The sequence below is a fragment of the Notechis scutatus genome, chromosome 4 (assembly GCF_049901735.1).
Source record: "Notechis scutatus isolate UNSWTSFEM ecotype Mainland chromosome 4, rNotScu1.2, whole genome shotgun sequence".
Taxonomy (NCBI): domain Eukaryota; kingdom Metazoa; phylum Chordata; class Lepidosauria; order Squamata; family Elapidae; genus Notechis; species Notechis scutatus.
In genome coordinates this window covers 52,138,693-52,158,067 of record NC_142012.1, presented here as the reverse complement: position 1 = coordinate 52,158,067, position 19,375 = coordinate 52,138,693, and the positions used below count along the sequence as shown (strand labels likewise).

The window sequence follows — 19,375 nt, the reverse complement described above, 5'->3', positions numbered from 1 at the left end:
TGCATTCCTCCTGACTGCTGTGCTTCTGTGTGCTTATCTTGCTTTGCTGGAATTATTGGACTCAGTATCTTGCCCTGCTGGAGTGATTGATTGCATTCATTCTGCCTACAACGTTTGGACTAGAGTCTCTGCAGCCAGAGAGTTTTTCTCCAGGCCGGAGAGTAAGCAGGACGTTGGGGGAAAAGTTGGAGCAAATAAAGGGACTCATACCTGTTCTCTGGTTGTGTTGCCTTCGTGCCACGCCCCGGGTCATCACAAGAACAGGGACATAAAGATAGCAATAACAATAGCCCTTAGACTTATATCCCGCTTCACAGTGCTTTACAGCCCTGTCTAAGTGGTTTACAGAGTCAACCTCTTGCCCCCAACCATCTGGGTCCCCATTTTACTGACCTCAGAAGGATGGAAGGCTGAATCAACCTTGAGCTGGGCAGGATCAAACTCCTGGCAGTGGGCAGCGTCAGCCTGCAATGCTGCATTCTAACCACTGCGCCACCACTGCCCTATTCTGTCCAGTCCAGGGGGTCAGTTTACATCTCCTCTTGATTCAGAGTTGAAGAGAGCACAGGTCATCTCTAAAGACCCTTGTGATATTTGTTTCTCGTTATTTCGCTTGTCCTTCCGGTTTTAAATAAAGGAGCCTGAGAGGCTCTGGATTCCGGAAGGCTAAATGTTGATTGATGTGTCGTATTTCTAAAGCTGCCCATCTCACGGCAAGTCTGTGGTTTTTACCTGTAGGGTGGACAAACCGCATGCAGTTTGAGGAAACCTGGGCCAGCCTCCTGGGAGTTCTTGTGACCCAGCCGATCGTCATGGATCAGGAGGAAAACCAGCAAGAGGTAAAATAATCAGGTGTCCTTGGTGCCCTCTGGCCGTGGTCTCTCTCTCTCTCTCTCTCCCTCCTTCCCTCTCCCCCCTCCCCCTCTCCCTCTATCTCTCTTCCTCTCCCTCTCTGTCTCTGTGTGTTTGTGTGTTTCTATATCTGTCTCTGTGTCTGTCTCTCTCTCTGTGTCTCTGTCTGTCTCTCTGTGTGTCTCTGTCTCTCTCCCTCTCCTCTCTCTGTCTCTTTCCCTCCCTCTCTCTGTTTCTCTCTGTCTGTCTCTCTCTCTGTGTCTCTATCTGTCTCTCTCTGTGTCTCTGTCTCTCTCCCTCTCTCTCTCTCTGTCTCTTTCCCTCCCTCTCTGTTTCTCTCTGTCTGTCTCTCTCTCTCTGTGTCTCTATCTGTCTCTCTCTGTGTCTCTGTCTCTCTCCCTCTCTCCCTCTCTGTCTCTTTCCCTCCCTCTCTGTTTCTCTCTGTCTGTCTCTCTCTCTCTGTGTCTCTATCTGTCTCTCTCTGTGTCTCTGTCTCTCTCCCTCTCCCTCTCTGTCTCTTTCCCTCCCTCTCTGTTTCTCTCTGTCTGTCTCTCTCTCTGTGTCTCTATCTGTCTCTCTCTGTGTCTCTGTCTCTCTCCCTCTCCCTCTCTGTCTCTTTCCTTCCTCTCTGTCTTTTCTCTCTCTGTCTGTCTCTCTCTCTGTCTCTCTATCTCTCTGTCTGTCTCTGTGTCTCTGTCTCTCTCCCTCTCCCTCTCTGTCTCTTTCCCTCCCTCTCTGTTTCTCTCTGTCTGTCTCTCTCTCTGTGTCTCTATCTGTCTCTCTCTGTGTCTCTGTCTCTCTCCCTCTCCCTCTCTGTCTCTTTCCCTCCCTCTCTGTTCTCTCTGTCTGTCTCTCTCTCTCTGTGTCTCTATCTGTCTCTCTCTGTGTCTGTCTCTCTCCCTCTCCCTCTCTGTCTCTTTCCCTCCCTCTCTGTTTCTCTCTGTCTGTCTCTCTCTCTCTGTGTCTCTATCTGTCTCTCTCTGTGTCTCTGTCTCTCTCCTCTCTCTGTCTCTTTCCCTTCTCTCTGTTTCTCTCTGTCTGTCTCTCTCTGTGTCTATCTGTCTCTCTCTGTTCTCTTGCTCTCCTCCCTCTCTCTCTGTCTCTTTCTTCTCTCTGTTTCTCTCTGTCTCTCTCTCTCTCTGTGTCTCTATCTGTCTCTCTCTGTGTCTGTCTCTCCCTCTCCTCTCTCTCTTTCCCTCCCTCTCTGTTTCTCTCTGTCTGTCTCTCTCTCTGTGTCTCTATCTGCTCTCTCTGTGTCTCTGTCTCTCTCTCTCCCTCTCTGTCTCTTTCCCTCCCTCTCTGTTTCTCTCTGTTGTCTCTCTCTCTGTGTCTCTATCTGTCTCTCTCTGTGTCTCTGTCTCTCTCCCTCTCCCTCTCTGTCTCTTTCCCTCCCTCTCTGTTTCTCTCTGTCTGTCTCTCTCTCTGTGTCTCTATCTGTCTCTCTCTGTGTCTCTGTCTCTCTCCCTCTCCCTCTCTGTCTCTTTCCCTCCCTCTCTGTTTCTCTCTGTCTGTCTCTCTCTCTGTGTCTCTATCTGTCTCTCTCTGTGTCTCTGTCTCTCTCCCTCTCCCTCTCTGTCTCTTTCCCTCCCTCTCTGTTTCTCTCTGTCTGTCTCTCTCTCTGTGTCTCTATCTGTCTCTCTCTGTGTCTCTGTCTCTCTCCCTCTCTCTGTCTCTCCCTCCCTCTCTCTTTTCTCCTCTGTCTTCTGTGTCTCTCTCTCTCTCTGTCTCTGTCTCTCTCTCTCCCTGTCTCTTTCCTCCTCTCTGTCTCTCTGTCTCTCTCTCTCTGTGTCTCTGTCTCTCTCCTGTCTCTCCCTCTCTGTCTGTCCCTCCCTCTCTGTTTCTCTCTGTCTGTCTCTCTCTCTCTGTGTCTCTATCTGTCTCTCTCTGTGTCTCTGTCTCTCTCCCTCTCCCTCTCTGTCTCTTTCCCTCCCTCTCTGTTTCTCTCTGTCTGTCTCTCTCTCTCTGTGTCTCTATCTGTCTCTCTCTGTGTCCTCTGTCTCTCTCCCTCTCCCTCTCTGTCTCTTTCCCTCCCTCTCTGTTTCTCTCTGTCTGTCTCTCTCTCTCTGTCTCTCTGTGTCTCTGTCTCTCTCCCTCTCTCTGTCTCTTTCCTTCCTCTCTGTTTCTCTCTGTCTCTCTCTCTCTCTCTGTCTCTTGTGTCCCTCCCCTCTCCTCTCTGTCTCTTTCCCTCCCTGTCTGTCTCTCTGTCTGTCTCTCTCTCTGTGTCTCTATCTGTCTCTCTCTGTGTCTCTGTCTCTCTCCCTCTCCCTCTCTGTCTCTTTCCTCCCTCTCTGTTTCTCTCTGTCTGTCTCTCTCTGTGTCTCTATCTCTCTGTCTGTCTCTGTGTCTGTCTGTGTCTCTCTCTCTCCCTCTCTCCCTCTCTCTCTGTCTCTCCCTCTCTCTCTCTCTCTCTCTTTGTAGAAATCCATTTTTCTAGATAGGTCTAAACATCTGATTCTTTTCCCCCTCACTCCCCATTTCCCACCCTCCCACCTACATTTAGACTGACACCTGTGTCCTTTTCTTTGTTTCCAGGAAGACATGGAAAGAACTCAGATCAACGTTCTGGCTGTTCAGGCAATCACCTCCTTGGTGCTGAGCGCAATGACCATCCCGCTGGCCGGCAATCCAGCCGTGAGCTGTTTGGAGCAGCAGCCTCGAAACAAAACCTTGAAAGCTCTTGACACCAGGTATTTCGCTTCCTTTCTCCCTCATTACGCCTTGGTTAGGGGAACACAGCTTGTAAACTCCTTGGCTCTGTGATAGGAGCATAATTTGCAAGCCTTCTGGAGGTTTCAGGGAAGTATCAAAAACCAGAAACAAGAGAAAACCTCCAGGAAAAAAACCCTGAGTCAGTCACAGACATCCTGGTGGCAGAAGAGAAGAGAAGAGGATAGATTGGAATGGAGAGAAGAGGATAGAGGATAGAATAGAGGAGAGAGGAGAGGAGAGAAAATGGAATGGAGAGGAGAGAAGAGAAGAGAAGAGAAGAGAAGAGAGAAGAGGGGAGAGAAGAGAAGAGAGAATAGAATAGAGTAGAGTAGAGTAGAATAGAATAGAATAGAATAGAATAGAATAGAATAGAGAGGAGAGGATAGAAGAGAGGATAGAATAGAGTAGAGAGGAGAGGAGAGAAAATGGAATGGAATGGAGAGGAGAGAAAGAAGAGAAGATAGATTAAAATATAGAAGAGAAGAGAGATAGAATAGAAGAGAGAAGAGAAGAGAGGAGAGAATAGGGAAGAGGAGAGAAGAGAATAGAGAGAAAATGGAATGGAATGGAGAGGAGAGAAGAAGAGAAGAGAAGATAGATTAAAATATAGAAGAGAGGAGAGGATAGAATAGAAGAGAGAAGAGAAGAGAGGAGAGAATAGGGAAGAGGAGAGAAGAGAATAGAGAGAAAATGGAATGGAATGGAGAGGAGAGAAGAAGAGAAGAGAAGATAGATTAAAATATAGAAGAGAAGAGAGGATAGAATAGAAGAGGGAAGAGAAGAGAGGATAGAATAGAATAGGGAAGAGAGGAGAGGAGAATAGAGAGGAGAGCAGAGGAAAGAGAGTAGAAGAGAAAATAGAATAGAATAGAATGAAGTTTAGAGTAGAGTAGAATAGGAAAGAGGAAGAGAAGAGAATAATGAAGAGAAGAGAGAACAGAACTGTTGGAAGGGACCTTGGAGGTCTTCTAGTCCAGCCCCCTGCTCAAGCAGGAGACCCTATACCATTCCAGACAAGTGGTTGTCCAGTCTCTTCTTAAAAACCTCCAGTGATGAAGCACCCACAACGTCTGAGGGCAACTTCTGTTCCACTGGTTGATTGTCTTGACTGTTGGAAGCTTCTCCTTCATTCCAAGTTGCTTCTCTCCTTGATTCATTTCCATCCATTGTTTCTTGTCCTGCCTTCTGGTGCTTTGGAGAATAGGTTGATCCCGTCTTCTTTGGGGCAGCCCCTTAGATATTGGATCACTGGACCTTCCTTTCATGAAATTAGACATACCCAATTCCAGCGACAGTTCTTCGTATCTTTTAGCCTCCAGCCCCTTAATCCTCTTGGTTGCTCTTCTCTGCACTCTTTGCAGAGTCTCAACATCTTTTTTTACATCATGGCGACTTAAGCAGAGGGAGCTCAACCATGGATGAATCCTTTCTAATCCCAACAAGTGCTTGAGAAGGGTTAAAAAGCAGTTTCTTTCCTTTATTTTCTCCCTCTCTTGCTCTCTCTTCATTCGACTCTGCGTCGTTCCATTTATCTTTGGTTTAAGACAGCGTCCCTCCACCTGCAGTACACAGAACCCTGGGTGGTGGTGGTGGGGGCACGATGTCATCACAGAGGACTCCCCAAGGCTGGAAGAACTGTTATGGTTTAAATCTTAACGTCCAAAGTTGCAACTTTGAACGGCCACTACGAATGGTCGTAAGTCGAGGACTTCCCCGTAGCCCATTTCAGTTATAAATGTCACGTACTTTCAAGAAAAAAAGGGGAAAAAAAGAACATGTGTTTTAAAACGCCTCACTGAATTGATGATTTCTCTCTGTATATTATTACTAGCTGGATACCCGTGCTTTGCTACGAAACTATGTGGTCGGGCTTAGATTTTGGGGAGGAAAATAAGGGGGGGGAAATTCTGCCTCTGCCTACCAGCACCCATCGGTATTCATCTGGCTAGCGTCCTGTCAGTGTGAGAGAGTGGAGGGCTGTTTGGAAACTGAAAGAGTATTTGCTGTGTGAGCAAGGAGGAGACAGCAAGGAGTCTGGGCGTGGCTTAGGTCAACTGTTCTGTACAAAAGCTGCTTGGTGTTGGTCTGAAACTGAAACTGAAACTCCTCTGCTTGTGTTTTGCATTTGGAAGAGATTTCTTTTCAGGTGGGGAGGGGGAGTAGAACTCCCTAGCATCAGAGCGTGTTAATAATAATAACAATATAGGAAATACTCTAAATGCTCTGATGGTCCTTTTGAAAAACCCTTTCTTAGTAAGCACCTAGAAGCCAAGAGGAACCTACGTGCCAAATTTCAAGTTTGTAGGCTTTATGGTTCTCAAGATTTTGTGATGATTTGTGAGGGGTGTTTTGCTTTTATATTTTATATATATATATAGAAGATTCAAAACAATGCATTTTTTCTGCTGAACATCAGGTTTGGGAGAAAATTGAACATTATCCGAGGAATTGTCGAGCAAGAGATCCAAGAAATGGCCTCTAAGAGAGACAACGTTGCTTGCCATCACTTATACCAGGTGTGGGACCCTGTTCCCTCCCTGGCCCCCTCTACTACAGGTAAACGGTGATTTACATATTTGTCAGTATCTCAACGATCAATGCACCACATGCACAAGCACACAGAGAGATGCCCCACGCTATGCGCGCTTGGATTCAGGAAGAGAAATCAAATATTGCTCAACGTTAAAACGCTTACAGCTGATCCTGCATTTTTAACCAGGGACAATTTACTTGACTTGTGGCCACAATTGAGCCACAAATTTTCTGTGGTTAAGTGAGACATTTGTTAAGTGAGTTCTTGCCACAGTTGTTCACTGAATCCCTGCGTGATGACGCAGGGCACAGCGCAGAGTCAACCCAGGCAGCTCCAAATTTCCCCAAACGCTCCCATGTTTCTGGCAAGTCCCAGAGCAAAGTGGTCACACACACATACACCACAGCTCCAGCAGTCTCTGGCTGCAAGTAGCCCAGCCCAGCGCTGCTGCGTACACTGCACAGCAATAAATCCATCAGGGCAAGTTGAGGAGTCCAGGAATCAAAGGAGCAAGGCAAGTAATCCAGAAATCCAGAAAAAAAAGGCAAGGAATCCAGGAAAGTTCAAACGTCAGCACTCGGCACTCCGTGAATTCAGCGTTTGTTCCCGACAAATGCCCCTCCTCACAGCGTTCTCCTTAAGTCTCCGTTCCCAGGTGTGCCTTGTGAAGAGGGGCTGGGGGTTCTCCTCCCGAGTAGCCGGATCAGTCTGCGCTGTTCTCGCCTTCGCTCCACTCTCCATGCTCAGGGATCAGGAGGGGGCTGTCCTTGCTCATCGCCTGAGCTCTGTCTCTCATGTTCCCTGCTTAGCCTCTCTCGGTCATCCTGCCCCCCTTCCTCCCTGCTTACAAGCCGGTCCCAATCCTGAAAGGCTCTGGCCTGACTCAGCCTGCTCCTCCCCACATTCCAATGAAGCCGCCCCCTCCATCTCCCACTCAGTTCTTGCTCATCTCCCCCTCCCCCACAGATTCAGGCTCTGCCGGGGGCATGACACCCCATCTCCAGATCAGGGTCTGGCGATTTGTGGGGTTTCACCTCCCTTTGGCTCCTTTATCAGCCTAACACGTTAGTCGCCAACCGGTGGGCTGGAGACCACTGGTGGTCCGCGAGAAAATTTTGGTGGTCCACAGAGAAATGTCCCACACAAAGCACCGCCAAAAAGCAATTAATTCAGGCTGCGCGGGAACACAAGGCTGCACCGCCCACATGGCCCGCCCACCCACTGGCCCCCACCCTTCAGCCGAGCGCAAACCTTACCTTGAGTAGAGCAACGCGAGCTGGAACTGGAAGGTAAGACCAACGGCAGGGGAGGGAAATCCACCTCGGGTGTGGCTTGCTGACATTGGTGGGAAAGTCGGCCCCATATTCCAGAGCTGCAGTCGCCACAGGACTGACCCTTTAGTCATCCTGGAGCAGCTTCTCTAGTCCATGGCAGGTCGGTGCATCCGGGTGGAGGAGCAGCTACTCCGGGATGACCAAAGGGCCAGTCCTGTGACTACTGCAGCTCTGGAATAGGGGACCGACTTTCCCAACCAACATCCGCAAGCCACCGTCAAGTCAAAATTCATATTAGTGGCCCGCGGGATTTGAAATTATGAGTTTGGTGGTCCCTGAGGTCCAAAAGGTTGGCAACCCCCGGTCTAACAGATAAATAAATTGAAACTCTGGCCCTCCTAATTACGTTTCCTTTTTTTAATTTCAGGTGCCCTCATCAGCCACGAGAAGCTGCTGCTGCAGATCAATACAGAGCGTGAAATGGGGAATATGCGATACAAACTAGGACAGGTTGGTTCAAATGCCTAAGAAAAGAAAAAAGAAAAACAAGCCATTTTTGGATCCCTAAAACCCAGGCGGTCTGTTCTGAACCAGGCTTCGTCAACTGTAATTCATCACAAAGTTGTTTTAAAAGCAATACCTATTTTATTGCAACGCTGGGAATTGCTTTCATTCCCAGCCAGAACTAATCTTAAACGGTTCCCCCGAGATAAGCACACACCTTTCACTTCTGTGGAGTGCTGCCAGAAACAGAAGTATCCAATTAACTATAAAAGAAACCAACCGAAGTGCAAGAAAAACCCAAGTACACAGAACTTAAGGATGGTTCAGAACTGATTGAACTACTTTGCTTCCTGCAAAGCTTTCGTCATTTAGGTTTCACTTTTATCCCTGATGGGAGGGGCAATCACTTCCCAGCCTTACTCCCCAGTTGCCCCTTTGTTTCAGCTGCTCTTGCCTTCTGGCAGCTCTGCGCATACACTGAGAACAGGCTCCCTTTGTTCCTCTGCCTCGCTGCTGCCAGACTCTGGAGACCACTCCCAGATGGTCCTGGCCTCATCTCTGCATTGGATGCAGGACCTTCGTCCGGGTCCTCTCCAGACTCCCTGACTGGCCCCCTTTCTTCCTCACTGTCCGATTCCACTGCCGTCTGCACCGGCTGCCGGTGAACTGCAAGACAGTCATTGACGTACAGCCATTCGTTTAGGGACCATTCAAAGTTACAACGGCACTGAGCAAAAGGGGATCCCTGACCATTTTTCACCTTTATGACCATTGCAGCATTCCCCCGTGATCATGTGATTTATACTCGGCCGTTTGGCCACTGACTCCTACTTAATGACGGTCGCAACGTCCCAGGGTCATGCAAATCCCTGTTTGCGACCTTCCAACAACTTCAGCAACTCGCTTAACAGCGGTGGCAAGAAAGGTTGTGAAATCGATTTTTAACCATTGCGCCCACCAAAATGTTGAGCCTCGGTTTTGGTTGTACGTCAAGAACTACTCGTAACGGCCTTTTGGCGTCTTCACAGCTTGATTTATGCCTTAATTCACTGGGTGATGTTTTGTTACGTTGAGGTGGGCCTTTAAGGGGCTCAAGAATTGTTTTCAATCTTTATTTTTTCTCTATTGTTATTTTTTTGGCCCGCAGGTCTCCATCCATTCTGTGTGGTTGGGAAATAGCATTACCCCTTTGCGGGAAGAAGAATGGGGCGAAGATGAAGATGATGAGAGCGACATGCCTGCTCTTACTTCTCCTCCCTCCTCACCCGTCAATTCCAGGTGTGTCTTTTTTTTTAAAAAAAAAAAAAATTCTCTCTGAATGGAAGATGAATGAATATGTTTGTTGGGAATAGCATAGGGCAGTGATGACGAACCTTTTTGTTGTGGTGTGCTGAAAGCAAGTTCACGTGCCGGCACCCACAATGCAATGCGCCCCGCCGCATGCGCGCACAATACCACCACCACCGCCCTCTTATCTGCACTGTGGATGTGTGTGCCTCCCAGCTGATTTTCAGCCCATTTAAGGCTGTTTTTGCCCTCCCGGAGGCTCAAGGAAAGCCTCTGCACCCTCGGGAGGCTGAAATACGGGCCTGTTTCGGCACTTCCGGTATTTCCGGAAGGCCCATTTTTCATCCTGCCGAGGCTTCCCTCGAGCCTTCGGGAGGGCGAAAAGGGCCTCAAACGGACCGAAAATCACCTGGGAGGCACGCGCATGTGCAGTGCAAGTAAGTTTGGCTGGGGCTCGCGGTGCCCACACAAATAGCTCTGCATGCCTCCTGTGGCTCACGTGCCATAGGTTCGCCGTCACAGGTATAGGGTTCCCTGCTTGATCAGGGGGTTAAGACTAGAAGGCTTCCAAGGTCCTTTCCAGCTCTGGTATTCTGTTACAAGTGAAGCTGGCTTGTATGTGACCAGGGGTGACCAGCTGTGATCTCTTTCAGGAATAAGGAAGTGAGCTAAAGCCACTTCCTACCGTCCCAAACTGCAAGGGGAAAAAAAAAAAAAAGATCCCAAAATGAGCTTGTAACAGTGACAGAAGAGTAGAGAGGGGCTCCATTGCGGCTCATTTCTGGGACCCCAATGAGCAGAAGCGTGGGGGAATTATGGCCCTTTTGGTGACCTGTGGACATCCCAGAATTCCTGCGCCTGATAACAAAACGTTCGGAATCCCACCCACAAACTCGGAGAACGAACTGCACCCTCATCCTACACCCAAGTTACAGATACCATGCTTCCACAAAAATACAACCCTGTCATTCATATATATATATATGTGTGTGTGTGTGTGTGTGTGTGTGTGTGTGTGTTTTCTGAGGTTTTCACGGGTATTTGTATGTGGATCTTTGGTTAGTCGGGTTTTCTCCATCGTAAAATTGGAAGTATTTTGGCAACATTTCGACGAAATCTCATTCGTCATCTTCAGGCTTGTGTCTTCGGCTTTGTGCTTCTTGAAGTAATGTGAGCTTGCAGCTGCTTCTTCCTTTTAACTGCCAGTGGGGGTTAAAAAGGCACCAGGTCTTATTTTCGGGGGATGTCATCCACTGACTAACGTCACTTCTGTGCGTTGCCCCCTGGTCTCTTTTTGCTGTCAGAGGCTTTCGGGAACTTCTTTTTTTGTGACTGGCAAAGCTTTCCTGAAGGCCTCTGCAGCCAATAAGAGAGCTCAGGATCCTTCCAGAGCTTTGTTATCAGCTCCAGAGGCCTTTAGGGAAGCCTTGGCCAGCTGCAGAAGAAATGGGCCGGCCAGGCAGGTGTCGGGGTGTTCAAGGCCTGGCTAAAACTGTCCAAAGGTAAGTAGTAGGGCAGCTACAGCAGCCCCTCCATCCCCACCGTAGCTTAATTTTTACCCATGCACTCTGGAGTGGGCGGGATCTTAATTAGGGCTTATTTTGGAAGTAGGGCTTATATTTGGCACACATGTAAAAAAAATCAGTCTAGGACTTACTTTCCAGGTAGGTCATATTTTCAGGGACACAGGCTATTTGCACCATAATATTTACAGTGGAATTTTTGTGGGTGTATTAACTTCTCTTGACTTGTAGGAATGTTAAGAAACCAACCCACAAGCTTGGAGAACGTATCCCTAACCCCCACCCTATATCCGAATTACAGATATTTGCCACCCTTGGAGGTCTAATATTTAACTGTGGATTTCTGTTGACTTACTAACTTCTCTTGGCTTGTAGGAAGCATCGTGCTGGGGTAGACATTCATTCGTGTTCTCAGTTCCTGCTGGAATTATACAGTCAATGGATTCTGCCGTCCAGCCCAAACAAGAAGACACCAGTTACCCTGATCAGCGAAGTGGTCCGATCTGTAAGCTTTCCGGTGTTTTCCTTCTCATAAATCATGCTTTGAATTGTTGACAGTACAGATGAGCTCAGCAGCAAAGAAATATTTTCGTTGATACAATTAATCATCGCCGTGTTTCTGCATATTTTAAGCTTTTTTTCTTTATGTACCTGGTTTATAAATCTCTCCAAATCTGAGCATCTCACATCTTAAGTCCGTGGTGGGATGCAACTGGTTTAACAGTCGGTTCGGTGAGCGCGCGCTTTGTGCGCGCATGCGCCTAATGTGCACTTTTCATGCACGCACGGTGTTCAAAACCATTTTAAATGTAAAAAAAACAGGGAAATGTAGGACAGGAAAGTGCAGGGGTGAGTGGGCGAGGCCAACTGCTCACCGGAACTACCGGTTCGTTAGAACCGTTGCAAACCGGTAGAATCCCACCACTGATCTTAGTCCAGTGGTGGCTAACCTTTTGGGCTCCTATGCCGATAATTGCTTGCTCGCGTGCCAGCACCCAGAAGGCAATGTGCGCACGGGTCCCCCCCACACCCCCTGCACATGCACGCACTGTCCCCTGTGCGCACCGCACGTCTGTGCATGGGAACGCTACTCCCTGCGCATCTCTGTGCATGCGTGAGAGCCCCCCCAGTGCGCCATGCATCTGTGCATGCACGTGCGTTTCTCCTGCCCCCTGCGTATGTGCACCCAATAACCAACAATCAGTCAGGCGGGCGGTGCACACGCGCATGTGCAGTAGACCCCCTTGGGATGAGGGCTTGCATGCCGACAGTAATGGCTCTGCGTGCCACTTCTGGTAACCATGCCATAGGTTTGCCACCACTGATCTTAATGCCCTAAGACAGATAGTCCTTGACTTACAACAGATCCTTTCGTGACCGTTCCAAGTTAACAGCCGCAGTGAAAAAAGTGACCAGTGACCATTTTACACATTCAACAACCCCATGGTTACATTAAGTGAAATTGGTTTTCCTATCAACTTATCAGATGGTCACTAAAAGAGGATGCAGTTGTCATAAATACGAGTCAATAGCCAAGCATCTGAATGTTGATCCTGTGCCCATGCAGCAATGTTCATTAAGTGTGAAAACTGGCCACCGGTCACCCAGTGATGTTGTAACTTTGAACAGTCACTAAATGAACTGTTGTAAATCCATATTAAATACCTGTATTTACACATTTTTGTTGGGCAAAAGTACGGTAAAGGGAATATATATTTGATTTTACATGTACTAACTTAGTGATGGCAAACCCATGGCACGCATGCCGGAAGTGGCACGCAGATCCATCTCTGCCATCACACGAGCCATCGCCCCAGCTCAATTCCACTGTGCATGCGCGCGCGCCTCCGCCAGCCAGCTGATTGTTGGGTATCTGCCGCGCATACGCGGGGGGTGGGATGCATCGGGAGATGTGTGAGCAGGGGCAGGGGGTCACGCACGCATGCACAAGGGGTGTGGGAGCGTGGAGGGTTGCACACGCATGTGGGCGGGGGGTTCGCATGTGCAGGGGGAGCAGGGCGTCACGCATGCGTTGCATTATGGGTGCAGGCACACATGCACGCGTATGCATGCACACTTTTGGCATGCGACAACAAAAAGGTTAGTCATCACTGTACTAACTGCAGCCAGATTCGTATTTGCACAACAATGGAAAAGCGAACAGATCCTGACAGATGAGAGTGTTAATTAAACAAATATTAGAATGTGCAGAAATGGACAGATTTAAGACTTACAATTCAGGAAAAGGAAGGAATTGAATATTTCTTGACATGGGACTTATTTTGCCAATGGTTAGATAATAAAAACAGAAGTTAGAAACATGGGGATACAAAAAGGTCCAATGTTACAAAGGAGATTTTATTAAAGTACATAAGTAAAATATTATTATTATTGTATTAATATCAACATGCTGCCCAAACTCTACGCAAATACGTAAGATGTACAATATTAAAAGTTTGCTTGTGTTCACACATTTTCCGGCTTATGTCTTCGCAGCTTTTAGCTGTCTCTGACTTATTCACGGAAAGAAATCAGTTTGAAATGATGTACACAACCTTAACTGAACTGCGGAAGGTGCATCCATCGGAAGACGAGATCCTTCTTCAGTATTTGGTCCCTGCTATATGCAAAGCAGCAGCTGTCCTTGGCATGGTAAAGATATTTGGATAATCACGGGCAGTGTCAACTCATAAAACATTTTGTATACACGTTTTATAGTTGACAACAGAAAGAAGGGGGGGAGTTTCAAAGAGCAGGAGGCAGTGTGGAATCAAAAGTACATTCCATTCATATTTTCTTCAAAGACTGAAGAAAATGATGACTGAAGCTTCTGCAGAGAAAAAATCGAATTGGAGAGCATGATTGATGACTCTTGTCTATGGACCTTTTTTGTTGGATGATACACCCAGAGGGATGGGGGGGGAAAGCAGGATCAAGGGTGACAATGAATTACATATCTCAGAGTTGGCTAAGCCCAGGTTAGTGCCGGACATAGAATGGTAGCTTCAAATAAATCCTCTTTAATTTTGGGAGTGTGGCTCGAGGCTCATTATTTAATTGGAGTATGCCAGAACCCTGACAGGCAGTCCTTGACTTACGACCAACAACAGAGTCTAAAACGTCCGTTGTTGAGTGAGGGGCGCCCCTTTTTTGCCACCCTTCCTGCTATAATTAAGAAAATTGCGGCCGTTGCTAAGCGAATTGTGAAGTTGTTAAGTGAATCTGGCTTCCCCTTTGACTTTGCTCGTCGAAATGTGGCAAAAGACAGTGGTGCGGTGGCCTAGAGGTGGAGCTCTCGCCTCACAGACAGGAGGCTGTGAGTTCGATCCTCGGTAGAGGCAGACATTTCTCTCTCAGCATGATGAGAATATATCTGCCGAACAAAATTCTGCACTGGCAACAGGAAGGGCATCCGGCCAGTAAACACTCAGCTTAAAATCAGTTGCCCAGACTCCACCCTGCAAGGAATTATGGGGTCATTAAAAGAGGATGAATGTGGCAAAAGACAATCATGTGACACAGACACATATTCAACCCTACATATTACATAAATATCAAATCTAGGTAGCCACAATTTAAAAACACTCTTATTAGAGCTGCTTCCTTTCTTCTCTGGTTTTCAGAGCAAAACTAGAAATATTCCCAGCCCTGGCTGAGAGTTTTGGGGAACAGCCTTGATCAGGAAAGGCAGGGGTCCTGAATGAGGACCCCGGTGTGGTCAAAACAGATAGTGGGCAGCAGAAGTTGGTTCTCCCTCAACAGGACCATTCACTGCATGCCAGAATGCAGGTAGTCTTCAACTTAGGACCACAATTGAGCTCAAAATTTCCCATTGCTAAGCGAGACATCTCTGACGTGAGCTTTGTCCCATTTGTTCTGACCCAGGCTTAGCAGAACCAAGAAACAGGCTCCTTGACCCCAAAAAATCCCTCTTTATTTAGTTACTGTGAATTCAAGGCATTCACACACAGAAAAGTCCCGGCCATAATCCTTCCGAGGGTGAATTGCAAGAACAGACCACATCAGTCCCTGGATAGTTGCCAGGCCGAGAGCTTCCAGGATAAGCAACTCCTCATAATAATAAGCGAACTAATTGTCTCCTGCAACCACCACTCCCCTTTTGCTTCTATTTATTCCCCAGGGAGGAGCCATTCAGCGTCTGCATGTGCCTTCTTTCCAAGTTGTCCCCTGTTCCTTAGTTGTTCTCTCCTGACAGCTCTGTGCATACGCACATCTGGAACATGCTCCAGATGTTCCTCTTCCCCACTTATCTCTGACTCCATAGGCAGCTGGGAAATGTCAGACAGCCCTGGCACTATCTCTGCCTCCGATGCAGAGCATCCATCAGAGCCTTTCCCCAGACTCCAGGATTGGCCCAGGTTGCTCCTAACCTCATCCGAGTCTGCCGCCAGCTCTGTTGGCAGCTGGCGGGCCACAAATACCGGCTTCCCCATTGACTGCGCTTGTCTGAAGGTTGCAAAAGGGGGAATCACGTGTACCCCGGGACACTGCGACCGTCATAAATAGGAACCAGTTGCCAAGCCTCCGAATTTGGATCACGTGACCATAGGGATGTTGCAGAGGTGAAAAATGCTCCAGAACCTCTTTTTTTCAGTGGTGTTGTAACTTTGAACAGTCACTGAGTAAACTGTTGTAAGTCAAGGACTACCTGTATTAGATCCATGCGGGGCAAAGCTTTTCCCCCCGCAGCTGCTAAATTCAACCTTGTTCTGACCAAGGCTTCCAAGACTGTAAGCACACACTTAGTTAAAACAACTCTTTGTTTTATTGCAGCGCTGGGAATTATGTTCATTCCCAGCCTATATTGAGTCCCAAACAGTTCCTCGAGAAAAGCACCCACCTTTCTCTCCTTTGGATTGCTGCCAATAACTAAAGTGCCAAATGAACTATTAAAAAAACCCAACCGAAGTACAAAGTCCACACAGAGCTTCAAGGATTAATCTGAACAGAATGAACGACTTTGCTTCCTGCAAAGGTTTCTCTACCTTTGCATTTCCTTTATACCTTGGGGAGGGGTAATCACCTCCCAGCCTTACTCCCGAGTCGCCCCTTTTGTCTCAGCTGCTCTTGCCTTCTAGCAGCTCTGCATATGCACACACTGGAAACAGGCTCCCCCTGTTCCTCTGCCTCGCTGCTGCCAGACTCCGGAGGCTCCGGAGGCAGCACCCCACTCCCAGATGTTCCTGGCCCCATTTCTGCATCGGATGCAGAACCCTCATCTGAGTCTTCTCCAGACTCCCTGACTGGTCCCCGTTCTTCCCCACTGTCAGATTCCGCTGCCGTCTGCACAGGCTGCCGGCGAACCACAACAAACCTGACACACACCCCCGTGTCTTCTTTGCATCCATCAGGATAAAGCTGTGGCAGAACCCGTCAGCCGCCTGCTCGAATCGACGCTCCGCAGCACGCACATGCCGAGCCGAATTGGCGCACTGCACGGCATCCTGTACATTTTGGAGTGCGATCTCCTGGACGAGACGGCAAAGCAACTGATTCCAGTCATCACCGAATACCTGCTGTCCAATCTACGTGGCGTAGCCCAGTAGGTCCTGGTAGAAGTAGCTCCTCGCTAAACTGAATCATCCGACGGGGGGAGGGGTGGAAATGGAATTGTGGAGGAGGGGAAAAAAACCCCACGCATCAAAACCTAACATGGTTATTTACTTTGGAGTGGTGGAAGAGGCGTCTTAATGAAATGCTAAAACAGCCCTGAGAACCTTTCGTTCCTGATGAAGGAGGATATTTGTAGCTCAGGTTTGACACAAAGGATCCTTGGTGATCCCTGAGCTTGCTAGTTTTCTTCCAGACGTTTCATGACCCAACTAGGTAACATCATCAGTGCTAGAAGGGAAGGGGGTTTGCAGAGAGGAGGAGGAAGACTATGGGGTCCTTGGTGCTCTATGAGCTTGCTAGCTTTGCAGGCGTTTTCATGACCCAACTAGGTAACATCATCAGTGCTAGAAGGGAAGGGGGTTTGCAGAGAGGAAGAGGAGGAGGACTGTGGGGTCCTTGGTGCTCTGTGAGCTTGCTAGCTTTGCAGGCGTTTCATGACCCAACTAGGTAACATCATCAGTGCTAGAAGGGAAGGGGTTTGCAGAGAGGAGGAGGAAGACTATGGGGTCCTTGGTGCTCTCTGAGCTTGCTAGCTTTGCAGGCGTTTCATGACCCAACTAGGTAACATCATCAGTGCTAGAAGGGAAGGGGTTTGCAGAGAGGAGGAGGAAGACTATGGGGTCCTTGGTGCTCTCTGAGCTTGCTAGCTTTGCAGGCGTTTCATGACCCAACTAGGTAACATCATCAGTGCTAGAAGGGAAGGGGGTTTGCAGAGAGGAGGAGGAGGAGGACTGTGGGGTCCTTGGTGCTCTCTGAGCTTGCTAGCTTTGCAGACGTTTCATGACCCAACTAGGTAACATCATCAGTGCTAGAAGGAAGTGGGATTTGCAGGGAGGAAGAGGAGGAGGACTGTGGTGTCCTTGGTGCTCTCCGAGCTTGGTAGTTTTCTTGCAGATGTTTTGTGAGCTAACTAGGTAACATCATCAGTACTAAGAGGAAGAGGAGTGCTCCCAATTGATATTCTAGTGGCTAGCCCTGTGAGTGTTGGCGGGAGTGGGTCTTTGGTCAGGCTGTTTACTATAAGTTCTTCAGCAGTTCCTTGATTGGGACATTGGTTACTTCTTTTAGCTATGGTTTTATTTGTATAGCTACTCCTCGACTTACAACCACAATTTGAGCCCGAGTCAGTTACCGAGCGTCTGAATTTTGATCGTGTGATTGTGGGGATGCTGCAAAGGTCGTGACTCTGAAAAATAGTCGTAAGTCACGCCTTTCAGTGCCGTTGTAATTTTGAACGGTCACTAAATGAACTGTTGTAAGTCGAGGGCTACCTATAATTGCTTCTTCTAAGGCCACCTAGGAGTGGTTTAGTCCTCTTATATTTCTTCCATAGAAAAATGAAAGAAGAGAGTGTTTGTTTTTAATGCCGATCTCTGTCATATGTTGAGAAACACCCCCCCCTCTTTTTTTTTTTGTCTCTCTTAACAGCTGTGTGAACCTCCACAACCAGCAACACATCTTGGTCATGTGCGCAGTGGCCTTCTACTTAATCGAAAATTACCCTGCTGACGTTGGACCCGAATTTTCTTCAGGAATTATTCAGGTAGGGTTGAAGCCTCCAAAGAGTTTCCCACGTGGAAAGGGTTGTTGTGGCCTGCCAGCGGCCAGCAGAGCTGGCGGTAGAGTCGGACAATGAGGAGATTAGGGAAGAACCTGGGCCAGTCCTGGAGGCTGAGGAAGGCTCGGACGAGGGCTCTGCATCAGAGGCAGAGATTGGGCCAGGGCCGTCCGACAGTTATCAGCTGCCTTCGGAGTCGGAGATGAGCGGGGAAGAAGAACAGCTGGAGCCTGTACCCAGTGTGCACATGCACAGAGCTGTCAGAAGAAGGGAACAATTACGAACTAAGGGTCGACGTGGGAGTAGGGTCACAGATGGATGGTGAATGGCCCCTCCCATGGAGATTAAAAGAAGAGCAAAAGGGGAGGGGGCTTTTGCAGCAAACAATTCATTTGTTGCAGCAGTGTGAAGGACTCCGTGCCGAGTCCTTCCTTGTCAGCACTGCTTTTGGAAATAGTTAATTGGCAGCTCTCCAGGCTAGATAAGGCCTGTGCTCCTAATTACACCCTTGAAAGACCGTTTGCCAGGCCTTTGGCTAAATGAGAATGCAAGAAATTCACCTTTGTTTAATAAAAGGGATGTTGCCTGGATAAAAAAAATCTTCTTAGTGCTTTTGGGGGAAGCCGAGGTCAGAACAAGGCTGAGATGAAAAGAACCTTCTGGCCGATCCTCACGCCGTGCATTGGCCAGTCTCAAAACTTTGCTCAGCTATCCTTCTTCATGTCAGGCCTGTCCCAACTTGGGCATTTAGAAAAGAAAGACCCTCGACTCCACTTGGAGTGAAAGGCGGTACAGCTAAACCTTGACTTAACCGCGGTTCATTCATTGACCGTTAAAGAGTTACAACGGCACTGGACCATGTGTCTTAACGACCATTTTTCAAAGTTACGAGCTTTGCAGCATCCCCATGGTCACGTTATCAAACGTTGGATGCTTCGGTACGGTTCACATTTAGGACCGTTGCAGTGTCCTCGAGGTGATCCCCTTTTGCGACCTTCAGACCAACAAAGTCAGTGGGAAAACCAAATATTCATTTAACAAGCGGGTTACTAACTTACCAACTGCAGCGATTCACTTAACAACTGTGGCCAGAAAGGTCATAAATGGGGCCTAACAAAATGTCTCACTTAACAACAGAAATTTGGACTCAATTGTGGCCATACGTCAAGGGCTACCAACTACTTTTACTAAAGCCAAGTGGTTACAAGCCAGATCTGAGGATTCCCACGCAAACCCGGTGTTTCCCCCCTCAGGCAGGCCCTCCCTCTTGATCTTCAACAAGTTAGCAGAGTTGGAAGGGACCTTATAGGTCATCTAGTCCAACCCCCCCCACCCAAGCAGGAGACCATTTCTGACAGAGGGCAGTCCAGTCTCTTCTTGAAAGCTTCCAGGGATGAGCCAACCACAACTTCTAAAAGCTGAAGTTGATCATCCTGTTTGTGTCCAATGAGGTTCAAGCGAGTAGTTTTGGTAACACTTCTAACTGTCAACTCGTAAACCA

The 19,375-nt window shown here is 48.2% G+C and overlaps 1 protein-coding gene across 2 annotated transcripts in view; it reads left to right on the top strand.

The window, feature by feature from the left end:
* Window positions 1-19,375, top strand: part of HTT (huntingtin) — a 115,565-nt gene that overhangs the window by 84,254 nt on the left and 11,936 nt on the right. For both annotated transcript variants that reach the window (XM_087963448.1, XM_087963447.1), the window contains 9 exons: window positions 739-839; window positions 3,385-3,539; window positions 5,978-6,117; window positions 7,796-7,878; window positions 9,020-9,150; window positions 11,058-11,187; window positions 13,179-13,334; window positions 16,055-16,245; window positions 17,745-17,859. In XM_087963448.1, the coding sequence (XP_087819574.1) occupies window positions 739-839; window positions 3,385-3,539; window positions 5,978-6,117; window positions 7,796-7,878; window positions 9,020-9,150; window positions 11,058-11,187; window positions 13,179-13,334; window positions 16,055-16,245; window positions 17,745-17,859 (1,202 nt within the window). The remainder of the gene's footprint in view (window positions 1-738; window positions 840-3,384; window positions 3,540-5,977; window positions 6,118-7,795; window positions 7,879-9,019; window positions 9,151-11,057; window positions 11,188-13,178; window positions 13,335-16,054; window positions 16,246-17,744; window positions 17,860-19,375) is intronic.